The sequence below is a fragment of the Pteropus medius genome, unplaced genomic scaffold (assembly GCF_902729225.1).
Source record: "Pteropus medius unplaced genomic scaffold, Ma_sr-lr_union100, whole genome shotgun sequence".
In the NCBI taxonomy this organism is placed as follows: Eukaryota; Metazoa; Chordata; class Mammalia; order Chiroptera; family Pteropodidae; genus Pteropus; species Pteropus medius.
This window is the reverse complement of record NW_024340696.1, coordinates 8145836-8169151: the sequence shown is the minus strand read 5'-3', so window position 1 is coordinate 8169151 and position 23316 is coordinate 8145836. Positions and strand designations below refer to the sequence as shown.

Here is a 23316-nt window from a genome sequence, read left to right as displayed (position 1 = left end):
GGAAGTGGGACAATTATTGACTTTTAAAAATATTTTTAAGTCAGGGGTAATTTTCTTCAAATGAAAACTTTCCCCAAATTGTAAAATAAAGGAAAACAGTGCTGCTGTGATGAACATGGGAACAGGGTTCTCCCCTCTGCCTTTGTCTCTTTCCTCATGTAGCCCTGCTCCAGCCGTGGAAGGCTCACAGAGCACAGCTTTCACATCACTAGGTCAGGTTGTCCCTGAGGATACTTCTGGATTCGTGTTCCATGATTCACGGGAGCCACTTTAAGTGACACATTAAATGTCCAGAATTTGTTTTAAAGACTGGAGGCTGACCTTGACACAATTTATTATGTATCTACTTTAAAGTTGTTATGGACTTATCAGTCATGTGCATACGTCAAAATCTTAAACTTGTCTAAATATTCTATTTCTCTATACACACTCATAGGAGAGTACCCATATCAGATTCTATGACAATATTAGGGCCATTTCAAATGAATAGTCACTGTTGAGAGAAGTAGAGTTGGGATGTTATGAATCACAGGGTTTACTATTTGTTGTGGATGAGAAGCCTATCTTGGCACATTTTTTGGTATTGAATAAATATTAGAAGAGATGGGGGCTGGACAACAGAAAGAGGAAAGAAGCGGTGTGTTCAAGGTACACATTTTGCAAGGTTAGAATTACCTTGACGGAAGTGTCTGGGTTTGCGCCATTTGCAGCTCGAAGGCCCTGTAGGCCCACCCACCATCACCTCTAGATCCAGATGCCTTAAACCTTAATAATGCTTTTGTTAACTTGAGGGACACCTTGGAGCATGCTGGTTTCTGCCCTTGGAAAATCAAAGTTTTCTTTTCCATCTTCAGATGTTTTTCTTTGAGAATAGTGACATTGTGTCATTGTGGCCAGGCAGTGATCCAATTTGTGGATAAACTAATATTTTCTTGGATAGTAGCTGAGAAAGGTTAATCATTATAAAAAGATATTATAACACAGCTACCGAGTGATTATGAAGTGTTAAAAACTGTAGATTCTTTACATGCACTATTGTTTAATACACACCAAATCTTAGGGGTAGTATTATTTTCCCATTTATATTTCAGGAAACCATAGTTTAAAAAGAGGTTGTTGGAGATTATTTGGCTAGAATGCATTTGTGGATAGAATGCATTTAGGAGGACAGTGAGACACTGATTCCTAGATGGCAAGCTCAATTCCTAGAATTCTCCTAGGGAAGTTCCTGGAAACTCTTGCAGAGGTTCATTCATTCCTTCACATATTTATTTAATAGAAGTTGTGTGTCTGCCATTTAGAAAGTATTGAATGGAGTACTTTGGGTCAAACAAGGAACCATAAGCCATGATCCATGCCTTCAAAGACCTCGTAGTCTAGAGGGAGACAAGTCATCTGCAAAAAGCAAAACGAAAAAATTGGAGTAAAAACTAATTAACATGCACTCATTGTTTACTCCACACCATGCATGAGCTTTAGTAGCTTTTTCTCATTTTATCCTGAACACAACCTATGAAGTCTGTGCAGTTATTACCCCCATTTGTTAGCGCGCTTTAGAGATCATAAGGACTCTCTCCGAGGCTATGCAGCTAAGGTCATCACCAAGGTCATGTGGCAAAGCCTGTAAAGTCCTCACTCTTAACCTCATGCTGCCTCCATGATTTAAATTATAATAGTTTAAAAACTGAATCATGAAGATGAGAAATGTGAGACATACGGTAAGAAAATACTAAAAAATACCCATAGAAGTAAAGATGAGAGAGTGTACTGAGTCAGCTGGGATGCAAAAGGAGCTAAGGAAGAAAAGAGAGGAAAGGAACTATCAGAGAGGGAGGAGGGAAACTGGAGAGTACAGTATCAATGATCAAGGGAATGGATACTTTGAGGGACAAGGATGTCACTGTGGTGTGATTAATGGAGATGAGAACTGAAGTCTTGGTTTGGCTATTAAGAAGTCATAATCAACATTCCAGGAAAGCTTTTAGAAGAGAATAGAAACAGAAGCCAAATTGTATTTGGTAAATTCCAAGTAACTATTTGTCCCTAAATTGCTATTTCAAATAATAGAGCGGCCCCTCGGGCAACACAAACATGACAAGTGGGTCATGTGTGAGAAGTAATAGGGATTGGGGAGGTCTGTGGCACATTGGAGGCCAGTGTTGCCTGATCTTTTGATTTTCTAAGGAAATTAGAAACCCAGATTTTTTTTGTATGGTATCTCCTGATTTCTAAAATTTAATTCATTTTTTTTTTAAATAAGACACAGTCGAGGGCTAACTATAATATATCTGTGGGCCAAATTTGGCCTACTAGCTGCAAGATTCTGGAATCCTCTTTCCAGAAGTTTAGAAGTGAAATGAGAAAGCATCTCAAAGAAGAAGAAAGGTTAGGGATGGTTTAGGATTGTATGTGAGGCGTGTGTGTGTGTGTGTGTGTGTGTGTGTGTGCAGGGCAGCTTATTTTTGTTTTTGGGGTGGGTAAACATAAACTCACTAAGGAGGAGGCTTAAATAGAGAGTGACGTCTGGAAAAGGAAAATGCCAGTGGGAATGGGAGGAGTGGGATTGAGGCCAATTATTAGGAAGATGAGAAGATACAAACAGACAGGGTGATAGGAAAGTAAACATGAAGAAGTAAAGGGAGACTACCGTGAGGTAGAGGACACGTTGTATGCCAGTTGGGGAGTCAAAAGGAGACTGGGAGCTAGACAAGAACCTGGAAAAGTTTTGTAATGGCTGCTTAGAGAATAGTCAGTGGCAAGGGTGTGGGATGATTAGAAATGTAGAGTAGCAGTGAAAACCCAGTTGACTTTCATTATCCTTCAGTTTTTAAGTGAGCATCTATTTATGTGACACCACTAGGCAATACAGATGTAATAGAAGAGACAGATTAGAATAAGACTTAATTGTTGCCTCCAAGAGCTTATGGTCTCACTTATGGTCTATAGCTCTAACTTGAACTGATGGGCTAGTTTGCAACATATAGTCATTCGTTTGCTACAGTCATCACTTTGGCATATCTGTGAATTATCTGTACAATTATTTGCTCAATATTTTTGTTTAAATCATCTCATCTATCTAAAAATAGAAAAGTGAAAATAGAAATGAAAAAATAGAAAAACGAAGCTATGTATCATTACTTGTGCTGTTATATTGTATTTTTTTCAAATATGTGTTTTTAAAACATATAAAACTATTTGACATTTTGCCAAAAGTTCATCTCTATTTCACCTAACATAATCTTGTGTATCACCAATAGAATATATATCATATGTTGAGAAAGATGGAACTGGTTAGCTGTATAGTTCTTTAGGTCATTAGAAGCAAGAATTTTTCCATGCCGGAAAAATTGTAATATGGCTTTGATTTTTTTATTCAGGCAGGTCGGCTTCCATGGGTTGATCTGAATAAAATGGATAAAAGCAGGCACCTCTTTGACAATTTTAAAATGATACTATTTGAATACCAAGAAGTTTGGAGCTTCACTGCAGAGCCTTCCAAATTAATCTAGTCTGGAAAAAAAGCTAAAATGCCATCAAGTAACAGGAGATTTGTCAGGTGCCCTGCTTACACTTTTCATATAAAACATAAAGGTTGGCAGATTATAGATGAAAGGTCAGTTCAGCAGAAAAGAAAATATATCAGACAATCTCATAACATAGGTAACAGAAAATGGAAGTCAGAAACTACTATTGGATTCTCGGAAAGAGATGAGTTTGTTGGCAATGTGTAAATATCATCACTGTTTCTGCGGCTGTTCATTTTGGTGGCTACTTCTTTATGTCAAGTCTCCAAATTTGATTTAAAAGACACCGAGGAGTCCTGTCTTCCTGAGGAAGATTTACTTTGCAGCAGTTTTACTTTTTTTTTTTTAAATTGGTCTGAAGGGGAAAAATGTACTTCCTTTCCCTTATTTCCTAGTCTCACCCGTGCCATTTCTGAACCAAAGCTCTAAAATGGAAAAAGCAAGAAGCCAAGCCCTCTTGCAAGAGCAGTGGTGCATAAAGAAATGGTTTACAGTGAGTCTATCATCATGAATGATTAAAAGGGAACCGGGCAGCTACAGCGTGACTTGTACAAATAGAGTTGCTGAAAGATTCACGCTGGTAGGACCTGCTTGGAACAGATTACTGTCCAGGAAAAATGTTTCAGCCCATTCTGGTCTTGGGAGCACAGGTGAATCTTGGGGTGAGCTATTAAGCCGGTAGGGTCATGGAGCCATGATATTAGAGTTGTGGGGCATCTCACAAATTGCCAGTGTGTGCAGTGCTGGGAATTTGCATCCTGTTAATACATCTTTCATCTGTATTTTAAGTGCAGGGAATTGTGCAAAATATCATACTATCCAAGTAGCTTGCAATGTAATCACACTCCTTACTGCCTTATGCTAGTGAAAATTGTAAACTCGCATAAACATGCATTTGAGAAAAGCTTCCTGTTTTCCATGAGCTGTTCACCTTGCAAATAACTGAGACCAAAAGCATGTCACACAACATTGTGGGCTAATAGTCAAGGATACCCATTGACGCTTGGCCACAGTATTTTCAGTTTCATTGTTCTACAGTGTTATTCTCTGTATACTTTCATGTCTCTCTTCAGCCTTCCCTATATACACAATTTTATTACTGTTAGAAACCTAAAAAGTGAAAGCTAAAGAAAAACCAGTAGCGTCACAAGGCATATTCCGGCAATCTTAAAAATCGCTTCAGTGTTAGCAGATACGTTTGCAGTGTGCTGCTGGGATTGTGGACCTTACAGTGTAATCTCTGTAGTTTGCATTGCTAAGATCTAAATAGATTTATGACAAAATTTGCCCCTCCCCCCAAAATATAATTCTCTTCCCCACTAAGCTTCATTAATTAAATCATTGACTCTGACCTGCTGGTAAGGACCAGTTCTTACAAGTGTATCCAGATTCCTGCTAGTGGTAACTTTCATTCTTCCTGGAATAACAGGAAACATTAATTTTGCGTTGCACCCAGGAGTCTTGGGAAGCTGGAATTATAGGCACCATTGTCCTGCCCTATTTCCTCTCAAAAATAAAATGAAATGAAATAAAATAAAATGAGCAGCAGCCCAGCGGTAAGGCTTGAGGGATGGATAATGAAAATGAATAGAAAAGGGCATTAATTTCAGGAAGGGGACAGCTGCCGGGCACTATCTCCCTTTGGATTTTGGTTCTTATAGCATCACGGTGAGTTATTAATATGTATGATCCGTACTTTATTCAAACATTATAAATCTATGCAGAAGTCTGGTGTTTGGGTTTTCCTTTATAGCTTTCATTCTTCTTCCCAGAATTATCTCATTTTGATCGGGAAACTTTTGCATAAAAAGCACACATCGAGAACTCACATTTCCATACCATAAATATTAAAAGGGGGTTAAGCTTTACAATTTCTTTTCCCATCCCCAATGGATGGAAAGTTAGCCTTCTAATGGGGGGAGACAGCATTATTAATGTTTTTTTTTAAATTTATAAGCCAAAAGATAAACTTTAACTTGCAGTATGAAATTGTACCATGTAGTTTTGAATTTATGCAAATTGTGGAATGTTTGGCTATGCCATGTCTTTTGTATGAGGGATATACTAAAAATCTAGCAGTTATCTGAGTTGTTAAGAATAGTCGTTCGGCTTATTTTTTTTTATTAAAGTGTAGATGGCATTCGATATTATATTAGTTTCAGATGTACAACATGATAGTTCTATATTTATATGCCTTACAATGTGATCGGCTTATTTTTTGAGGACCAAACCAAGTCCAGACCTTTTTTAAAAATCGTGATTAAAGTGCTTTTTGCTGGATTCATCACAGCGTGGATTCGGCACAGTGAATCTGTAGTATACAGAAGAGAGAAATGGAACTAGAAAACTTAATGTCTTCTTAGTAGCTTTTTAGCTTCTTAGCGGCTTTCCATCTCCTGTTTATTGTCATTTTTGTTAGCATAAAGGAGTAGTCATAAATTTTGGTTCCCATGGAAATATAAAGGAATGCATGAGCTATTTCATTTGTGTATACCGTCTGCTAATCACACAGTCTCGGCGGCTGTTCTTCATAATGGGAAATGAACGTGCTAATTGGTGCTCTCTTTTCTTATTTCAGGAAACCTGCCATATGAATATAAAATAGTGATTGCTGGGAATCACGAACTGACATTTGATAAGGAATTCATGGCAGACCTTGTTAAACAGGACTACTACCGTTTCCCCTCTGTGTCCAAATTGAAACCAGAGGACTTTGACAACGTTCAGTCCCTCCTGACAAACAGTATTTACTTACAAGACTCGGAGGTAACAGTGAAGGGATTCAGGATATACGGTGCACCTTGGTAAGTGTTCATTCCAACAGTCTTCCCCTCCGTTTCTTTCCTGCTCAGGACTAAGAAAGCATGTTGCAGACTTAGGTGCTTCAAATGAAAAAGATAAGGCTGAACGAAACATTATTGCTGTATTTCCAGCATAACACATACTCCGGCACTGCTGCAAAGGGCAGTGCTTGTTTTCATTGTGATGCAGATGTGTTTAGGCAAGTAGGACTTTAGCAGATGTGCGTGGGGCTGCATGGGTATTTGTGGGACACAGCAGGACTGGAGGGACCATCACCACTGTTCCCTTTCAAGAAGATTTAGCTACTCTGAACATTCCACCAGCCTTAAGTAACTCATTTCCCTCTCATTTTATGGTGGAAGCTCTCATAAAATACCTTTCTTAGATTAAGGTTTCTCAATTCTGGCTACATATCAGAATCATCTGACCAACTCTGAAGAAATACAGATTTTGAAGCCCTATGCTCTGAGACTCTGATTCTCCTTCCTGAAATTTAAAAGAAGCTTGGCAATCTGTTTTTTTTTTTTTTTTAGCTCCCCATAGGAGAATGATGCACAGGCAGTTTGGAAGTCACAGATTGAGAGCTCAGTACTGGAGTTCTCAGCACTGAGCTCTAGAAAACTTGAAGCAGGTGCATATTTTGGGGAGCTAGACAGGAAGCATTTTGATCTTGCCTTTATCAGTTGTTAATTGTCTGGTTATGAAGAAGTTAATTCAAAGAGAATGAGCCTCAGTTTCTGCATCTCTAAGAGGGTGAAAATAATACCTACTTTAGAGGGTTATTATGAAGATTAAATTAGATGACGTTTGCAATGGATTTAAAAGAGTACCTTGTGGTTTGCTTAATTACCGCTCTTTCTGGTCTCGGCTCTGCCACTAAGTATTTGTGAACTTGAGCCTCCAAAGTCAGTTTTTTCATCTTTAAAATAGGACTGTTAAAAGATCAGTATAAAAGAAGTCTTGGATATTTATTTATTTATTTATTTATTTATTTATTTATTTATTTATGTATGTATGTATGTATGTATGTATGTATGTGCTTTTTGAGAGCTCTATATTAACTTTTACTCACCCAACCTGGAAAAGTATCCCAGTCCTGCCCTAGGCGTTGCAGATAAAGCTGGAGGAGGACAGAGTAAATTCAAATTGGCCACCCAATTCAACAGTTTACTTTGTCCTCTGTAGAATAGAAAGTTGAGATATTTTCTGTAAATATTTTTTTCTAGCTTTACAGGAAGTGCATTTGTGTTTAAAATCAACGTGGCAATGATTGTGAACTCTTAATTGAGTCTTTACTTTATGCCAGGCACTATTTTAAGTCCTTTATGGCTATCGTCTCATTTTCTTTAAAATACCTTTAAGAAATGGGTACTATTAGGATTCTCATTTGGCAGATGAGAAAACTTAGATGCAGAAAGGTTAAGTAACTGCCCAGGAATCACACAGATACTAAATGGTAGCATTCTAAGTGGAGTCTGATGACAGTACAGGACATGGCACAGGTGGTGGTGACGATGGTGGTGGTGGTGCAGTAACTGGTGGTTATCGTCTGCTGTGGTTACATCCAGCTTTATTAACGTATGTCGCTTAACTTTTTTATATGTGAAAAGGTGGTAAAAGGCAAAGAGATAAAAACAAATTAGTCTTATCACACAGAAATCTGAAAACAGATCTCAGGGTAGTGTAGGATGTTGTTATGAGCGTTTGTGTGTAAAGGCAGGAGGGAACGAGCTTTTCCAGCTTCACAGCCTGTTTCTTAGTGACTGCCTTGTGTTGAGGAATGTCCTCTGGCAGAGAAGCTCTACGTGGAGTTACGATCATTTTTTTCAATAACTTCAGATGATTTTTGAAAAATCTTCAAACGGCACAGAAGATTGAAGGCTCTTCCTGAACAAGCAGGACTTTGTGAGATCCCTGGATTGATAGTTGCCAAAATGATGACAGCAGACAAACTTCCTCCGTTATCTGAGCAGATTCAAACATGTTTAGGATCTGGTTTATCTAAATCAGATGATGGCTATGATGAATGAGGGAGTGATTTTGGATCCTGGGCAGATCTTGCAGCATTTCAAGAAATTAAAAAAAAAGAAAAAGGCATAGTAATTTAAATATGTGATGCGATGGGGGATAATTCGTTTTTGGTGGTGTTATAAACTTTGGGCAAAGTTTATGTCTGGGCTGGATTCATATCATTCATAAATTTTTAATTTTAATATTGAGAAGGATGGTAAAGTCAAAAAATTAGGCAGCATTAGTCATCTGAAATATTACCCTGAAGTTCTCTTTATACATAATTTGTTGGGATTTCGAACTGTTTCTTGCCTAGCACCTCCTTGTGATGAGGGAGATCTTTGCATGGAATTTGTCTCACCCATTGGAATTGTTGCTACTTTGTCTTTTGGCCAAGAACAGAGAGGTTGATGAAAAGGAAATTTTAGTTTCCTCCTATATTTTGGAGGCATCAGTAGTTTAGATCTCACCATGTAAGTTCTTTTGTTAAAATTAATATTCCCAGGACTGCTCATAATCTGAACGATAATTTAAGAGTGCCTATATTAGCATTTCTGTGCAGAGAGGACAGATTTTCCCAGCTCTCTCACTTATTCAGCCGTGGGACCCGGAGTGATTTTCTGAAGCGCTCCATACATCTGTTTTCTCATCTTTAAAGTGGGAGATAGTAACATTACTTCCCTCACATGGTTGTTAGGAAGAAAAATGTGTTAATGCATCCACAGCATGCAGAAGGCTTCCTGGCATAAAGTATTTGAGAAGTGTTAGCTATTACTAATATATGCTTTACACCTTTCTCCACTTCGAATGAAGATTGTTGTACTTTGAATCAGGTGGGGTGGGTTCTAGCTCCAGGTTAGCCTCTGCTGATTGGGTGACATAGACGAATTACTTAACTTCTCTATTGGTAAAAACAGGGGCAATGAAGTCTGCCCAAGTCTCTCTCATATGGCACTTAAATGGTCATCAAATCAGAATCTTCAAAGAGTAAACATATTTGCGAGCATGCTTGATTCTTTTAAGATTTTGTACAATTTTTAACCTCTCTGACTATTAAGAATTTGACTAGAAGCCAAGCTACCACTTTTCTCCCTTCAGAAGTTAGGTTTTTCCATCCCTGAGATTCGCTCATAGGTGAATGCTTGCTTAGTAACTCATTAGATATTGCAACCCTAAAATAATGTAAACCAAAATTTAAGTTTGATTTCCATGCTTTTCCAATGACTTTTTTGGAGGAAATAGTAAGTTCTGATTAGGTCATATTGCTAGTGGTTTTAATTTAAAAACAAATCAACATAACCTTGATACTAAAGATTTTCATTCTGTCATAAGTTTCCCAAAAGTAATTGCCATCTGACCAGGAAGTTAGCTGTAACTCATGTATGTAAAAAAATGTGGATTGTGACTTGGTCTCAGTATAGAAAAGGAATATTAGCCCATATTCATGTTTATAACGTGTAGCAAGGCTGAAAGCTTCTGAAAGATCAGAGAGAATTAAAGCAGTATCTCTTAATTTACAATTTAGCAGGAATTTGTATGTGAAAAATAACTTACAACACTCCAGAGTATTCATGTGTGTTTACAATTGGAGTGCACTGTGGCTCTTCTTAGACTCCCAAGGAAGAGGATTTGGATGTGCTTTGATAGGTCTGGGAAAATTCGGTGGTCTCTACCGAAGAAGTTGTAAGTGGGATGCGTTGTCCTTGGAAGAAAGGCAAGTGTTGACGTATTCCTAGAGTCACCCCTGCCTCAGGAGGCCTTATGGCAGGTTCTGTGGCTTCTGTATGTATCCTTCACCATCTCGTTTTTCCAAGAATTTTGAAGAAAGGAATCAGGTGTGATGTACTGTCATCTTTGGGAGTAGCAGTTCAGTCACATTTTTTCTTAACTTGTGCTGTTATGTTTTTCTTTCCCTCTTAGAGGGACAGAAGAAGAGGGTCTTGAGTTTCCAGGCAGTTAGGTCTGCCCAGGTCTTTGCTGTCACAACAGGAAAGCTTGTGGATTTCTCGTCTCCCCTGAGTTGATACTCTCCGCAAGATGAGTCCTCATTTCCTCTTTATGATCACTCTCAGTTCTGTAATGTCTTTTCCAAGATCTAAGTACGGCTAGAAAGAGGAGACAAAATTCTAATCTGTCAAATATTAGCCACTGTGGTAATTAACTGCCTGTCTGGCCAGGGTAGAAAGGAGGTGGAATTTTAAAGTCATCTTTGTATTTTTGGTTACTGATCTGTAGCCAGCATTTTAGTGCAAACAGTTTTCGGTAAACTCACTGGTGGGACCTGGCGTTTAAATATCGACTAGACCCTTCTTTTTTTTTCTGATTTCGACTGCTACTCTTTTGATACTAAGATGCTGTGTGGAAAAAAATCTAGGTACTAACAAATCAGCAGCCACACTGTAAAAACTAAAAAGTCTATATTTCTCAGACCTGAGCAGAGCAGTTGTATTGTCCAGCAGCAGCCTGCCCCTCATTCCTCTGTTGAACAGAAATGCAGAGCTGGTCTCCCGTGGCTTTTAATGAATATGAGTGGGGCTTTCCAATGTCCAGGAATTTGATCTTTACGCTGACCACGGGGTCAGGAACAAAGAGCATGCTTTTTCATGTGAGAGTAGACCCAGGTGTAATTTGTCAGATTTAGTAACTGTGGAGGAAGTGCCTTAACTTCTGCAGCAGGAGAATTAGATTGGGCCTAGGTAGTGTCGTTCTACAATGGCTGAAATAGTGAGGGAAAGCCCATTAAGATGCATTTTCAAACAAGTGTGAGCAGGATATATTTGTTCCCCCTTCATTCTTCTCCTCATTTCGGATCCTAAAGATGTTGAGTTCATTCATTCATTTAGATGTAATTTTCTCAGCATTTTTCAAAGTAGGAGTTAAATGTTGATTGTGCCCTCTGCAGCCTTTACGATGTGCTCGCGTACCAATAGGTACAGCGATGCTCACGTTGCCTTGTTCTGATCAGTGCGATAGTACTTTATGTTTACCCTGTCAGAAAAACTTCAGATGCTTTTATTTCCAATTATAAGTTTTGTAATGCATCATGTATTTTGCTGACAATCTTCAAGTTCTTGAAATAGCAAACAAATTAACAGCAGACATTGAGTGAGAGGATTAGAAAACCAATCGACAACTCCTATGATAGAATTCAGATATGGGGATGGGTGGTATGAGCTCATTTATTTTTTTTTCACAGTCATACTTTGTAATTAACTTAAGCCAAAAAAAAAAAGAAAAAAAAAGAAAGAAAGAAGAAGAAAGAAAGAAAACATCTCCACGCTCAACAGGAAAAGTATTTTCACACTAAAGAATGAGGACTATACAAACAATATTGGTTCTGTACCACATTCTCCGGCTTGTATTCAGGAAGGTTCAGAAAGATATTGGCACAGAAAAAGGTTGTGTGTGTGTGTGCATGCGTGCGTGCGTGTGTGTATGTGTGTTAAACAAATATGCACTCTGCTTTTACATGATTCTGTTTAAAGGCCCAGGCTATCATTTCATTTTCCTTGGCTCCAGACCCGTAGACTCTTCCATTATGAAACCTATGGCTGTTCTGCCTGCTCTAGAGTTTCAGGCTCTGTTTACATTTTTGCCTGTTTCAGAATGCAGCCAACTGCTCTGAAAGCCGCACGGGATCAGATTCACTTCTGGTTTAACAACTGCCCTGTTTATTTGAAAAAGGAGAAAGCAAATCCGATCACTTTGCTTCCTACCTCCCATTGATAGACATATCAGTAAATAACCAATTTGAAAGCCAGTTTATGCAGAGCTTGTGATGTTAGATCCAGCTAGTCCCTTTCTGCCCACTCTGTCCAAACCTATAAAGCTTGTTGTGGTACCTTTATCTGATGTGTGGTGGTGGTTATGTAGACATATTTGGCATAGAAGTGTTCATGTGCATTCAGTTACGCTTAATATCAGCCATCGGCCTAACTTTAAATTTTTGCCCGCATGTGCATTCTGAGAGACAAACTCCAGTAGCAAATGACAATAATAAACTTACATTAAGATGGCATATTGCACTCAGAGAACTTTCGCATGCGTTACCTCATTTGGGCTTCACAACAATTCTAAATAATTAAAATTTTAAAAATTCTAGTGTGTCAGACACACTTCCAGGAAGAGATCTGCTGCGGGGTAGCAGATGGGGGGGAACCCTGTTGAGCCTCGAGTTTCTTTCGCAGTTTTAGTTTGGCATCTATAGTGTTCTTCCCCAGCTAAGTCCCTGGTACCCCACCAGCCTGACCAAATCTTATTCGGGTTCACGGCAAGAACCTTCTGCAGATTTGCACGGTGCCTACTCTATTAGAAGCTAACTAAGTAAATCTCTAAGTGGATTCCACTTGATGGGAAAAATAAAATTCTAAACATTTAAGATAAGCAGAGTTAATAATAATAATAATGACAATAATTACAGTCAGCATTTACGAGTGTTTGTGTGTCATCTTCTTCTCAGCATTGCCGCCTTTTGACAGAGAAGACCAAGACAGAGTTTTCGACAGAGAAGATGACTTGCCCAAAGTCACAGAGTTAGTTTGGGGAGTGATAGTAGAATCAAGTTTCTTTGCCGAGTTCTTTAGACTAAACCAGAATATCCTAGTAACCACAGATGTCTCTCTACTCTTTGACCTGCACTTAGAAGATGTGGCTGTTTCCAGCTACTCATCAAAAGGGCTTACAGAAATCCAGGCCAGTACTTTTCAGGAGCTCTCACGTTTCAATGGTAAGAAGCTTGCAGAGAGAAAATAGGAATGTCGAGGGGACAGAACAAAGGAATGATCCAGTATCTTTTATATGATGTGCTCCAGAACCTAGGTGTTTAAAAATGAAACACCTACATTTCAGTGTGTCATACATAACACATGGATCAGCTCATTTTGGTCTTTCCGCTCCGTGGAGACAGCTTCCGTTTCCTCTGTACACCTATCACAGGGAGCAAGTATTAGGTGCATGTTGCTTTTCCCCTCTGAAGCACCAAGTAACAGGTGAGAGAGACAGCAACCCTGGGTGTATGCACCAAGAAGGAAGTGCTGGCCATATGCTCCCACTGAAGTTGGGCATGGCGTGAGCCCAGGCACCTAGCCACCAAGAAGACCTGGGCCTTCACACTGAGCCCTAACTGGCTGGCTACTGAATGTTCTTTCATTTTTTTATGTTACATTGACAGGCTGCGTTTAACCCAGAGTTGCTGCTGGCGAATAGAAGATTATGCAGTGGCTATAAAGCTCCATGAGAACAGGAACCTGCCAGCTTTGTCCTCTGTGTCTCCCCTAGGCTAGCCCACTACTGGCACACAGTGGATGCTCAGTCCACATCTGCCGAATGAATGAATGAATGAATGAGGGTGGTGGTGGTAGAGATGTGTCTATGGCTGATGGAATGAAGGTCTACACAAATGAGACTTCCAGTTGCAAAAGGAAACTATTTCCAATACACGACTTACCATAGCCATGCATCTATAAGGAGGAATAGAGATGGTAGACAATAATGAAACCACACAAAGTGCTAAATTATGTCCATGAGCTTCATAAACATATCTAGATCCTTCCTGAATGTTCAGAAATATGGAAAGCATAGCAGCATCTCTCTAGGTGAATATGGTTTCGTAAAGGTGAGGAATGAGAGCGGTTGGACACACTTCACTTGAAGGCAGTGAGAGTTTTCAAAGAAAGGCTCCGACAGTGTTTTTAAGCTCTTAATTGTCCTTTCTTTACCCCAGATGCCTTATCTCCATGTAGTGAGCAGCTACGGAAGTTTCTGTTAGCCTTGGAGACTGCCTCTGTAAGCTGTAGTAAAAGAAGTGAGCGCAAAAGGTAGGAAGTTAGACCAGGTGGGCCTGCAGCGAGTCCTTTGGACGTTAGAAACCTGTTATCAAATATTTAATATTCTCTTTCCTCAGTGGTCGAATTCTTAGGGTTGAATGAAAGTCATGTGGATTCTATACCATTTATTTTCAAGCTATTTGACAAACGTGAATTTCTCATTTTTTACTCTGAACTCAAAGCGTGATGTGAATTTCTCCAGATATTTCCAGATAGTCCATTGCGGTCCCCTTGACGGTCTTGACCCATATTTGCCTGGTTTTTCAGTCACTGCTGCTTCTCTGCCCTCCTGTGGCGCACTTCTCCCCTATAGCTCAGATGTGCTCATGAGTAAGTCTAGGTAACTACGCGGGTTCCTTTGATCCACCCGATGATCTGTGACGCAGATGAGATGGGCTTTGGAGCACATAGTGAGGAGGTTGCCACTTCCACCAGGTGCTCCCCTGCTGCCAGACACAGCCTCTGCATAGCCAGCCTCAGGACGTGCCTTCTGCCTCTTTTGATGAGTGTCCATGCTGCCAAAGTGTTTTACAGTAGAGTCATGATTCAAAGCCATGCCGTATTCTGTGCCAGACAAGGGAGAAGCCTTCTGCCCTTCTAGGCTGTTCTGTGAGGGAGCCGTCACTGAATGACGTGACTCACCTTCCTAAGGATTCACCTATAAGCCCACAGGAGGCTTGTTGGGGGGCAGGCCAAACCATGTTTTGCTCAGGGACATCTCTCTGACAATGAAGTTTTTGTTGAAACTGGGTTGAGCTCTTCCTACTGATTCCCTCTACCCTTAAACCATCAGTTCCTCAGATCAACAAACTTCTGGGTGTACCCTGAATGGTCTGATCCTCAGACTAGACATAATTTAAACGGTTGCAACTCTGCTGTACCTACTGAAGGGGCAAGGCAGTGTATGATATGGAGGCCGCAGTCTTTGGCCTTTAAAAGCAGCGGCCTGCAGCGAGCTTGAGTCTCAGTTTTATCACTCAGAACTCATATTCCTTCTTAAGCAGGTTATTTCATCTTGCACAGTTTCATCTGTCAAATAGGTATGCAAATAATAATAACTACTATTTATTGAGGATCACCCACATATAAGTATTTTATATAACATTACTTTTAAGCCTCACAGCAACCCTATAAAGAAGGTAATATTACCCCCTTTTGGGAGAAAGTAAAATTGAAGGTTATAGAAGTTAAATGACTCACCCAAGGACACTCATTTCCTAAGTTGCAGAACCGGAAGTCCAACCCCAAAGCCTTTATTTTTTTCACTATTCAGTAATATTTTACGGGGATTAAAATGTGATGATGCACGTTAAGTTCCTGGCACTAGTAAATGATCAGTAAGTATTATTTTCTTCCCCGAAAGGTAGCAATTGTGTACTTTGGTAATGGCTAATTTTTTTGTTTTGTTTTGTTTGTTCTCTTTTTCCTTTTTTTTTTATGATGGCATGCCAGGGGAGAAGGGGAGAAGCAAAAAGGGCAAAAATGAGAAACTCAACTAAGAAAAAAAAGGTTACCCTTTTTCATGTGTGTGTGAGTGTGTGTGTGTGTGTGTGAGAGAGAGAGAGAGAGAGAGAGAGAGAGAGAAAAGGGAGGAGGAAGAGAGAGAGGGAGGAGAGAGAGAGAGAATTTTTTAAAGTAAATATTGTACAGTGCATGGCAAATTGCTTATGGTCTGGATAAGTGGAAACCATTTAAGAAAGGAATCCCATATATTGGCTGCATCCGGTCAAAAGACATGGAAGAAGGGCGAATAAATGTCTGTTAAATGAAGACATATGGACATTTTTAAGGTCATTTACATGAATAGCAATTTAAAGCTATAAATAACACTTTCTACTGCATTTCCACCCAGGAAAAATAAAGATAATCTTGGATCGGGATTGTAAATTGAATGTGGAATGTTCCATGAGGGCTGTTTACACAGGAAGTTAGTGGCAAATTTGAAAGTCTCTGGGTTAGCAGAATGTGTCTACGTTCCATAAGAGCAGAAAAGATGAGTTACAAATCTGCATTAATTCAAGAGATTTAGGAAGACCGTTTTGCTGTAATATTAGGAAAGATCAGCTTGGTTAAAGTGTAAATAGAGTTACTATGACTAGTAACGTCCAAGTATGAAATTTACAGCGAAAAATGAAAAGCCAATGAAGAGAAGCACTTGGTATGTAAAAGGCAATTTTTAAAAGGTGGTTGAGAACTAGCCTAAATTTCTTCCCAGGATAAAATTTCTCAAGACAGCATCAGAAGGGGCTGGTGATATTTATTGAGTATTTTAAATACTTTCAGACCTATTGTCCGGCATGGTGGGTTTCGTATAGACCACAACGTCAACAAAAAAGTGGTACTAAAATTTCATAAAATTTCATATAAACCTATATCAGCATTGAAGACTAAGTAAAACCAAGGCTATGTTTGTAAGGGAAAAAAACAGGTCAGAGTCAACACATCGATTTTTCCATTCTTTCCTAAAACTGGTTATGAACCTCTTTTACATATTATGTACAACATTATAACACATAAAACTAAGTGCCTCTGATGCCTGCCTGGCTTAATAACTAAAGATTACTGTTTTTCTCACTATATTTCAAACTACTCTATGTATTAAAATTTGGGGACATATCAGTCTGAACATAATCCAGTAAGATGTACCAAACGCTCGTTCCACACAAGACTTCATGAACGATGGGAAATAGCTTGGAGTACCTTGCTTCTAGAAAGATTATCAAACGCAGTAACTAGAAAAAATAAAATATTTTTATTGTCATAATGATTTGGAAATCCAACCTTTAGCCATAATCAAGCCTCTATTTTTATTTTGAATGAAGAATCAGTAGAAAAAGGCTTCTTGCTTTGATCCTTTCAGTACAAATAAAAGATGCTCGACTAAAACCTAATCAAATTGTTGATGGCAAAACTCGTTGGAAATATGCCACTGGGCAATTATTGGCCACCTCTCCACTCTTTTACTTACTTTCCTTTGGTGTTTTGACTTAAGGGGAAAAAAAACTCTGAAAAAGGAAGTTTGAGAAACTCAACTTGTGGAGTTTGCTTTTGCATTATTTAAATAGATTAATACAGAGAATGCACTTGAGAATGAGAATTTTAGGTCATGCTTATGATGGCTCTGTTTCTAAACATTCTTTCAGGCTTCCGATTTTTTTCAGATGAAACAGCAAAGACTACTTTCTTTTCTTATCTGAATTCAGCTTCTCCCTTTAAGGAGAAAAAAGATGAATAGGAAAATGGGAAACGAGAGAGAGAGAGAGAGAGAGAGAGAGAGAGAGAGAGAGAGAGATGTGTGTGTGTGTGTGTGTGTGTGTAAAGGGTCCTGACCTTTGTGCTTTTTAAACAGCTCTTAGCGAAGGTAAATTCTGTGTGGTTGAGGCTTACATAGTGGCTCCAGAGACAGGCCCAGGGAAGGTGAGGGGATTTTCAGGGTACTGAGTGCCTTCCTACATTCAAACACACTGTATGTGCTATTCAGTATTCTTTTTGAAAGGAAAATCTGATACCAAGGAGGGTATTGGTTTTTAAGGTTATTTGCTATAGAAATTACCTTCTGTAGAGTTTGAACTCTATTCTGAAAAGCCTAAGAGAAACAGGATCATGTCTTTGGAAATTTTGAAGTTTGACTAGCCTATAAACCACAGGCTTAACTGTGCTCTAAAGTCAATTCTGAGATTTTGTAACCGTTGATATTTATGATTTTTATTATGAATGTGTTTTTCCTTGGTTGGATGTTGCAGTAAACAAAATAATTAGATTATTCATAAAGCAGAATACAGATGTGTCAGAGAAAATCCATTGTCTTTGTCCATTGACTCAAATATCTTCTTGTGAACGAGACAAAAAAAACTTGTTTTTCTGGGTTTCTACAAGTAGGAACAGAAAAAAAAGGTTAAAGGAAATAGTTACTGCAGAAAACCATCAAGAATAGAAATCAAGTAGAAAGTAGACATCTCAATTCCTAAAGATTGTTTCCCAAGCTGTGTAAACTCTTTTCAGTTAATGAGATAATCACATGGATCAAGATTTCACAATTCTAGTAAAAATTTATTCATTCACCTGGTTTTAGTCATTCAAGAACTAGCATCGGTCATCAGAGAGCAGTGGTATGTTTTTCTTCTTATATTTTTAGCAGTAACCATTTCAAAAGCCATATCCTCACCAAAAATATACAAAGGGTGCATTGCATTACCAAAAAAATGAATATAAATTTATAGAGAAAATAAAAACTGAGAAGTAATACACCACAAGTATAACAGTGATTTCTTTCCTATGATTATTTTTCTCTCTCTTTTATTCTGTATCTCCGGGATTTTGTATATTCCTACAGTGAGTAGGTCTTCAGGAAAAAAGGCCACATTTCCTTGATGTAAAATTGTGTCTAGGAACAGTTTGGAAATTGATGCTTCTCACTTTATTCTATCGTTGTGCATACAGTTCCTGTGTATTTGCGAGCCTGTACATAATGCACACACTTCACAGATTACCTGTATGACAGGTCATTGCAAAAGATGGGGATGTGGAAGTGTCTGTCGTAATCAACAAGTGCTGTGGTTTGCCTGGCTGAAATGGAAGCATTCCCCGAGAGTACCCAGAGCCATATGTCATTCTGCCGAAAAATGTTGTTTCTGCTTTTAAATCAGAATGTCCAAAGCAAGTGGAACCTAGATGGCTCATTTGGTGCGGGGGTGACTGATGGAACCCAGACCTCTTTGGTGCTGCATTTTGATTCATCCCCAAATGTGACACTTTGGGACTTGGGGTCTGCGGGTCTGGCTTTACAGGATGTGACTTCAGTGGAGGAAAGCCTGGTGCCTACCTTTGCTTATTTGTATTCCAGTGCTGTAACCTCCCCTCCTCTCTTGTGTCTTTGTTCTATTAATCTGCAAAACAGGGCTCAGGCTTGTGATTAGTCCTTGGAGCTTGTTTCTATTAATCAGTCTGCAAAACAGGTCGACTTGGATGCTTTTGTCCCAGAGCTTAATGCGTTCCCCTTGTCAGGCTGTGGTTTAGGCTGCTGGGTTTGCCTTAAACAGGACCAGGCGCTGAAATTTGGTTTTTATATGCTGATTGCATTGTCAAGAAAGAAAATACCGTTTAAAAAGACAACAGGAAAATGCGAATGTAGAATTGTAGAGCTATGATTTAGGAGGAGGAAAAGTTTATAGAAAATATAACTTGTGTAGCCCAGTTGTGTTGTACAAAACTGTATAGTGCAGTCAACTGGCACAGAAAATAAGGCATTATTCACGTTATATAGTCTAGAAGTATGGTGTCAAGCAAAGGTTGCCCATTAATAATTTTATGTGTATTTGAAATGTAATTCTCATTTGATACTTAGAGTGGGAATATAGTCCTTTTAGTTACAGTATTGAGTAATTATAAGAAGACCTAACACAGTTTTATGAATTACTTTTTTTTCTTTCCACCGTCCCTTGTGCCAGAAGACCTTGCCACAGATTGAAATTATTCTACCTGTTAGATAGGGGAAACTCTGTATCTCAATTTTCTTATCTTCATTATCAAGGGACAAGCACTGACCTAACTGGAGATAGATAGACTGTGGGTTAACTGAGTGATGGTTATAAATTGCTTCGTAAAATGCTCATTATCACCATTTTTAAATTCTGATAACTCTAATGTGCGAAGGATAGAATCTCTGGAAAAGAGTTTTAATGCATAACTTTTCCCAGGGATAGCAAAGCTGTGGGAAAAACACAGTTTTCTTTTGGAAGTCGCCTTTTACAGCTGTAAAAATTTCTGGTAAATTTCAGCATTCATTACTTGTGAAAAAACTGACTCCCCCCACCCCCCCAAAATAAAGAAATCTGTTAGAGCACTGTATATGCAAGGAGCAAACTGTCAGAGTCCCAAATTAAATTTGTCATCAGTGATAAATTTAGTGCTGTGAGATACTTTAATAAGTGCTTCAGCTTGATTTATTGGTTTTGTTAGTTAACAAGAGTATATTATGTCTTGTACAGAACTTAGCAGAAGCAATTTCTGACTAGACCTTCCTTGATTAAAAAAAAATGAAGTCTCATTCTAGTCGCGGTGGTAATTATTTTAGTACTAAATTGGAAGGTAAGTAACTGCAGTCCTGTCATTAATATTAAAAAAAGAAAGAAACGAAAAAGAAAAATGTCAAAATGTGAAAAGGAAGACATTGAAAAGGTTCTAGTTCTTTATTTTTGTACATACTTTATTTCCTTTGTGTGTGTGCTAATATCTAGGCTGTCTTACTAGTTGGGGCTTAAGTTGCAGCCCTTGCATATATAATCACTAATGAGTGTCAGGATTCAGCTGCTAATTTGAAAGGCTTTGTGGCTCTTTCACCCCAGACAGTAGCAGCTTCATTAGGCTCTGCTTTGTCCAACCTAACCTTTGCTGGCCTCTAGATCACAGCTAAATACCAACATTACACCAACACCCTCCCAGCTGAAATAGTCCAGACACGATTCCTTTGGAGCATATCTTATCGGAATCTGCTACTGACATAAACTTGGGTGCCTCTCTAGCATGCCATGTAATTAGAATTATTTTTCTCCGAAGAGGCCCTATTTCCTCACACCCATGGGGATATTCAGTGGATTGGAGATTTGGATTTTATAGCAATTAAATTTCTCTGTCCCCCCTTTTTTAAGTGTACTTTTATAAGAGATCGCTTTTAAAAACGTGTTTTTATGGCGGTTTCAGTGAAAGCAACCAAAAAGAGGGTTTTATTCCTGGACTTGGGAAAATGCATGTAATTTATTATTAATGACATGAAATAAGAAAATAAAAATCGAACGGGACTTTTTTTTTTTCAGAGGTTTGTCATTGGGAGTCCTTAAAATTAAACCACATAGCAAGCTACTAGAAGAGAGTTGTTTGTTGTGCTCTTTTAAATATCCTGAGAAATAAAACATTGGGCATGATTTGTCAAGCTTTTGGTCGTTGGGAAGCAAAGCCTTTACTTTTGAGTGATATTGTTTGTAGATTATCCCCCCCCACCCCACTGTTCCAAATTCCCAGAGAAATGCTCTGTGCTTGTTTAAAAATTTACCCTATATTTGCTATGAAGCAGTAGTCAGGTGGAGGTATATTTTGGCATGGTATGTGATTATCAACAGGAAGATAAATCTTTATCAACTTCTTTCTCATTAAATCCAGTCTTCAAAGCCAGGTCTCCCCGGTGATCTTATTTTGAAGTAGTTCGAATTCTTATGTTTTACAGAGAGTCATAAAATTAGAGATGGGAAAGAGCTCTGTGATTGCATCACTTTTTCCAGTCCTTTGGCCAGTACGATCTCCCTCCCTCCAGCATAATATTCCCTGGTGTTCCATTCAGCCTCGTTTAAGATACTAAGACCAGAGAGGCTTCTTGTCCAGTCCCCCCTGGGAAAATGTCCCACGGTCCTTGACATGTGGATATGCTTTTAAGCATGCAAGCTGAAGTTTTCTCCTGCTTTGAGAATTCTTCAACATTCTTGCATTCAGTCTCTTTTCTTCTTATTCCTTGTTTCTAAACCCTCGGGTACTTTTCTTGTCTGAGTCAAATAGCCTGTATGTATTGTGAACAAAGAAACAATACACACATGCCTGATTTTGTCTTTTTATCCTTCTCATTCAAACGACAACATTATTTAAGGGTGTCCTCATGATTAACCATGTGTCTAAGATGTGCCTAAATTTAAATGGGCCATAAATTTTACCTATAAATGAATCTCATAAATCCTTAACCATTTCGTAGACCCTGTGGCTAGAGCTTCTCAGAATCTTGTTGATATTGAGACTTTTCAGGAGTCTAGGAACAAGATGAGGACTCTGAGAACATTTGTTTTCAGATGGACACAATTTAATTAATCAAATTCCTTGGTTCATTGATACACTGCCATCCTTGGTCTGTGCATAGCCATTATTATTATCATATTATTTATCCTTTTCTGAATAGTGTGGTGAACAGCCATTAGCCCTCACACAGCCAGAGCACTAGAACACTGACAATAATTTCTATTTATCAATGTGTTTTCTCCTTTCTTATCCCTCTGTCTTCCTTCTCCAGGTGTACATTAATTTAAATTTCATCTATATCATTTTTTTGTTTATTTAAATTTGTCTTAACACACATATATAAACAGTATATGGCTACTGGTTTTGAACTTCATTTGAAAAATATATGGGTTTACTTTTGTTATGGAGAAATAAGCTCCTAGCAGATTGAACCTCCCACAAATAACTATAAATCCCAGCAAAAGAAAAAATAATACTTAAGGGCTTTGGAGAATAAACACAAATAGGGAACTTTTTAAAAGGGAGTTGAAACTTAGAGGAAGCAACTGGCATAGAGTGAGTTTTCCATTTCTGTGGTTTTGCGCCGAGGACAGCGACAGAGTTATGGCATGGGGTGGCTCAAATTCCAGCAGAGAGCTTGTACTCTTTTTGGCAGAAGGAGCCGTTTGAAGGAGTTCAGAGTAACCAGAGATACCAGAGAATGAGGGGGAGTCCAAAAAAATATAGAGCCAAAAAAGGGGAACTCAAATTATGTGTATAGACTCTGCCCAAGTCTCTGGCCGATTCCTGAGCTATGTATGCATCGGCAGATTGAAAGCATTCTGAACTGAGATCTGAACTACTGCCCACCAAAGATAGGACAGAGTTTAGAGTTTGATTCTAACTAAGTGAGTTTCTTGCTGAAATAAATAATGAACATTCTTCTGAGAAATATACCACAATCCAGAGTCTCCACAATATAACATTGAAAACTTGTAGTATTAATTGACATGTGAAAAGCCAGGATGATGTGACTCACTATCAAAAGACAATCAACAGAGGCCAACCTTGAGATAAATAAGATATTAGAAATATCAGGTAAGGATTTTGAGGCAACTATTATAATTATGCTAAGTGAAGATTAAAAATATTTGTAATGACTAGAAAGTAGGAAATATCAGAAGTGATATTAAAAATAATGAACCAAGTGGAAATTTTGGAACTGAAAAAATATAATACCTGAATATATTATTCACTATATGGGCATAATATCAAATGGATTAACAGAGAAAAGAGTGGATGAACTTGATTGTAGATTAAAAGAAATTATACAATTTAAAGAAGAGAATAAAAATTATGGAAAAATTAACCTCAGGGATCTATGGGACAATATCAGAGGT

General features: G+C 38.5%; 1 protein-coding gene across 4 annotated transcripts in view; it reads left to right on the top strand.

Moving 5' to 3' along the window:
* The window catches only part of MPPED2 (metallophosphoesterase domain containing 2), a 158117-nt gene that overhangs the window by 74688 nt on the left and 60113 nt on the right, over positions 1-23316 (top strand). For all 4 annotated transcript variants that reach the window (XM_039866298.1, XM_039866320.1, XM_039866307.1 and 1 more), the window contains exon 4: positions 6103-6328. In XM_039866298.1, coding sequence (XP_039722232.1) covers positions 6103-6328 — 226 coding nt within the window. The remainder of the gene's footprint in view (positions 1-6102; positions 6329-23316) is intronic.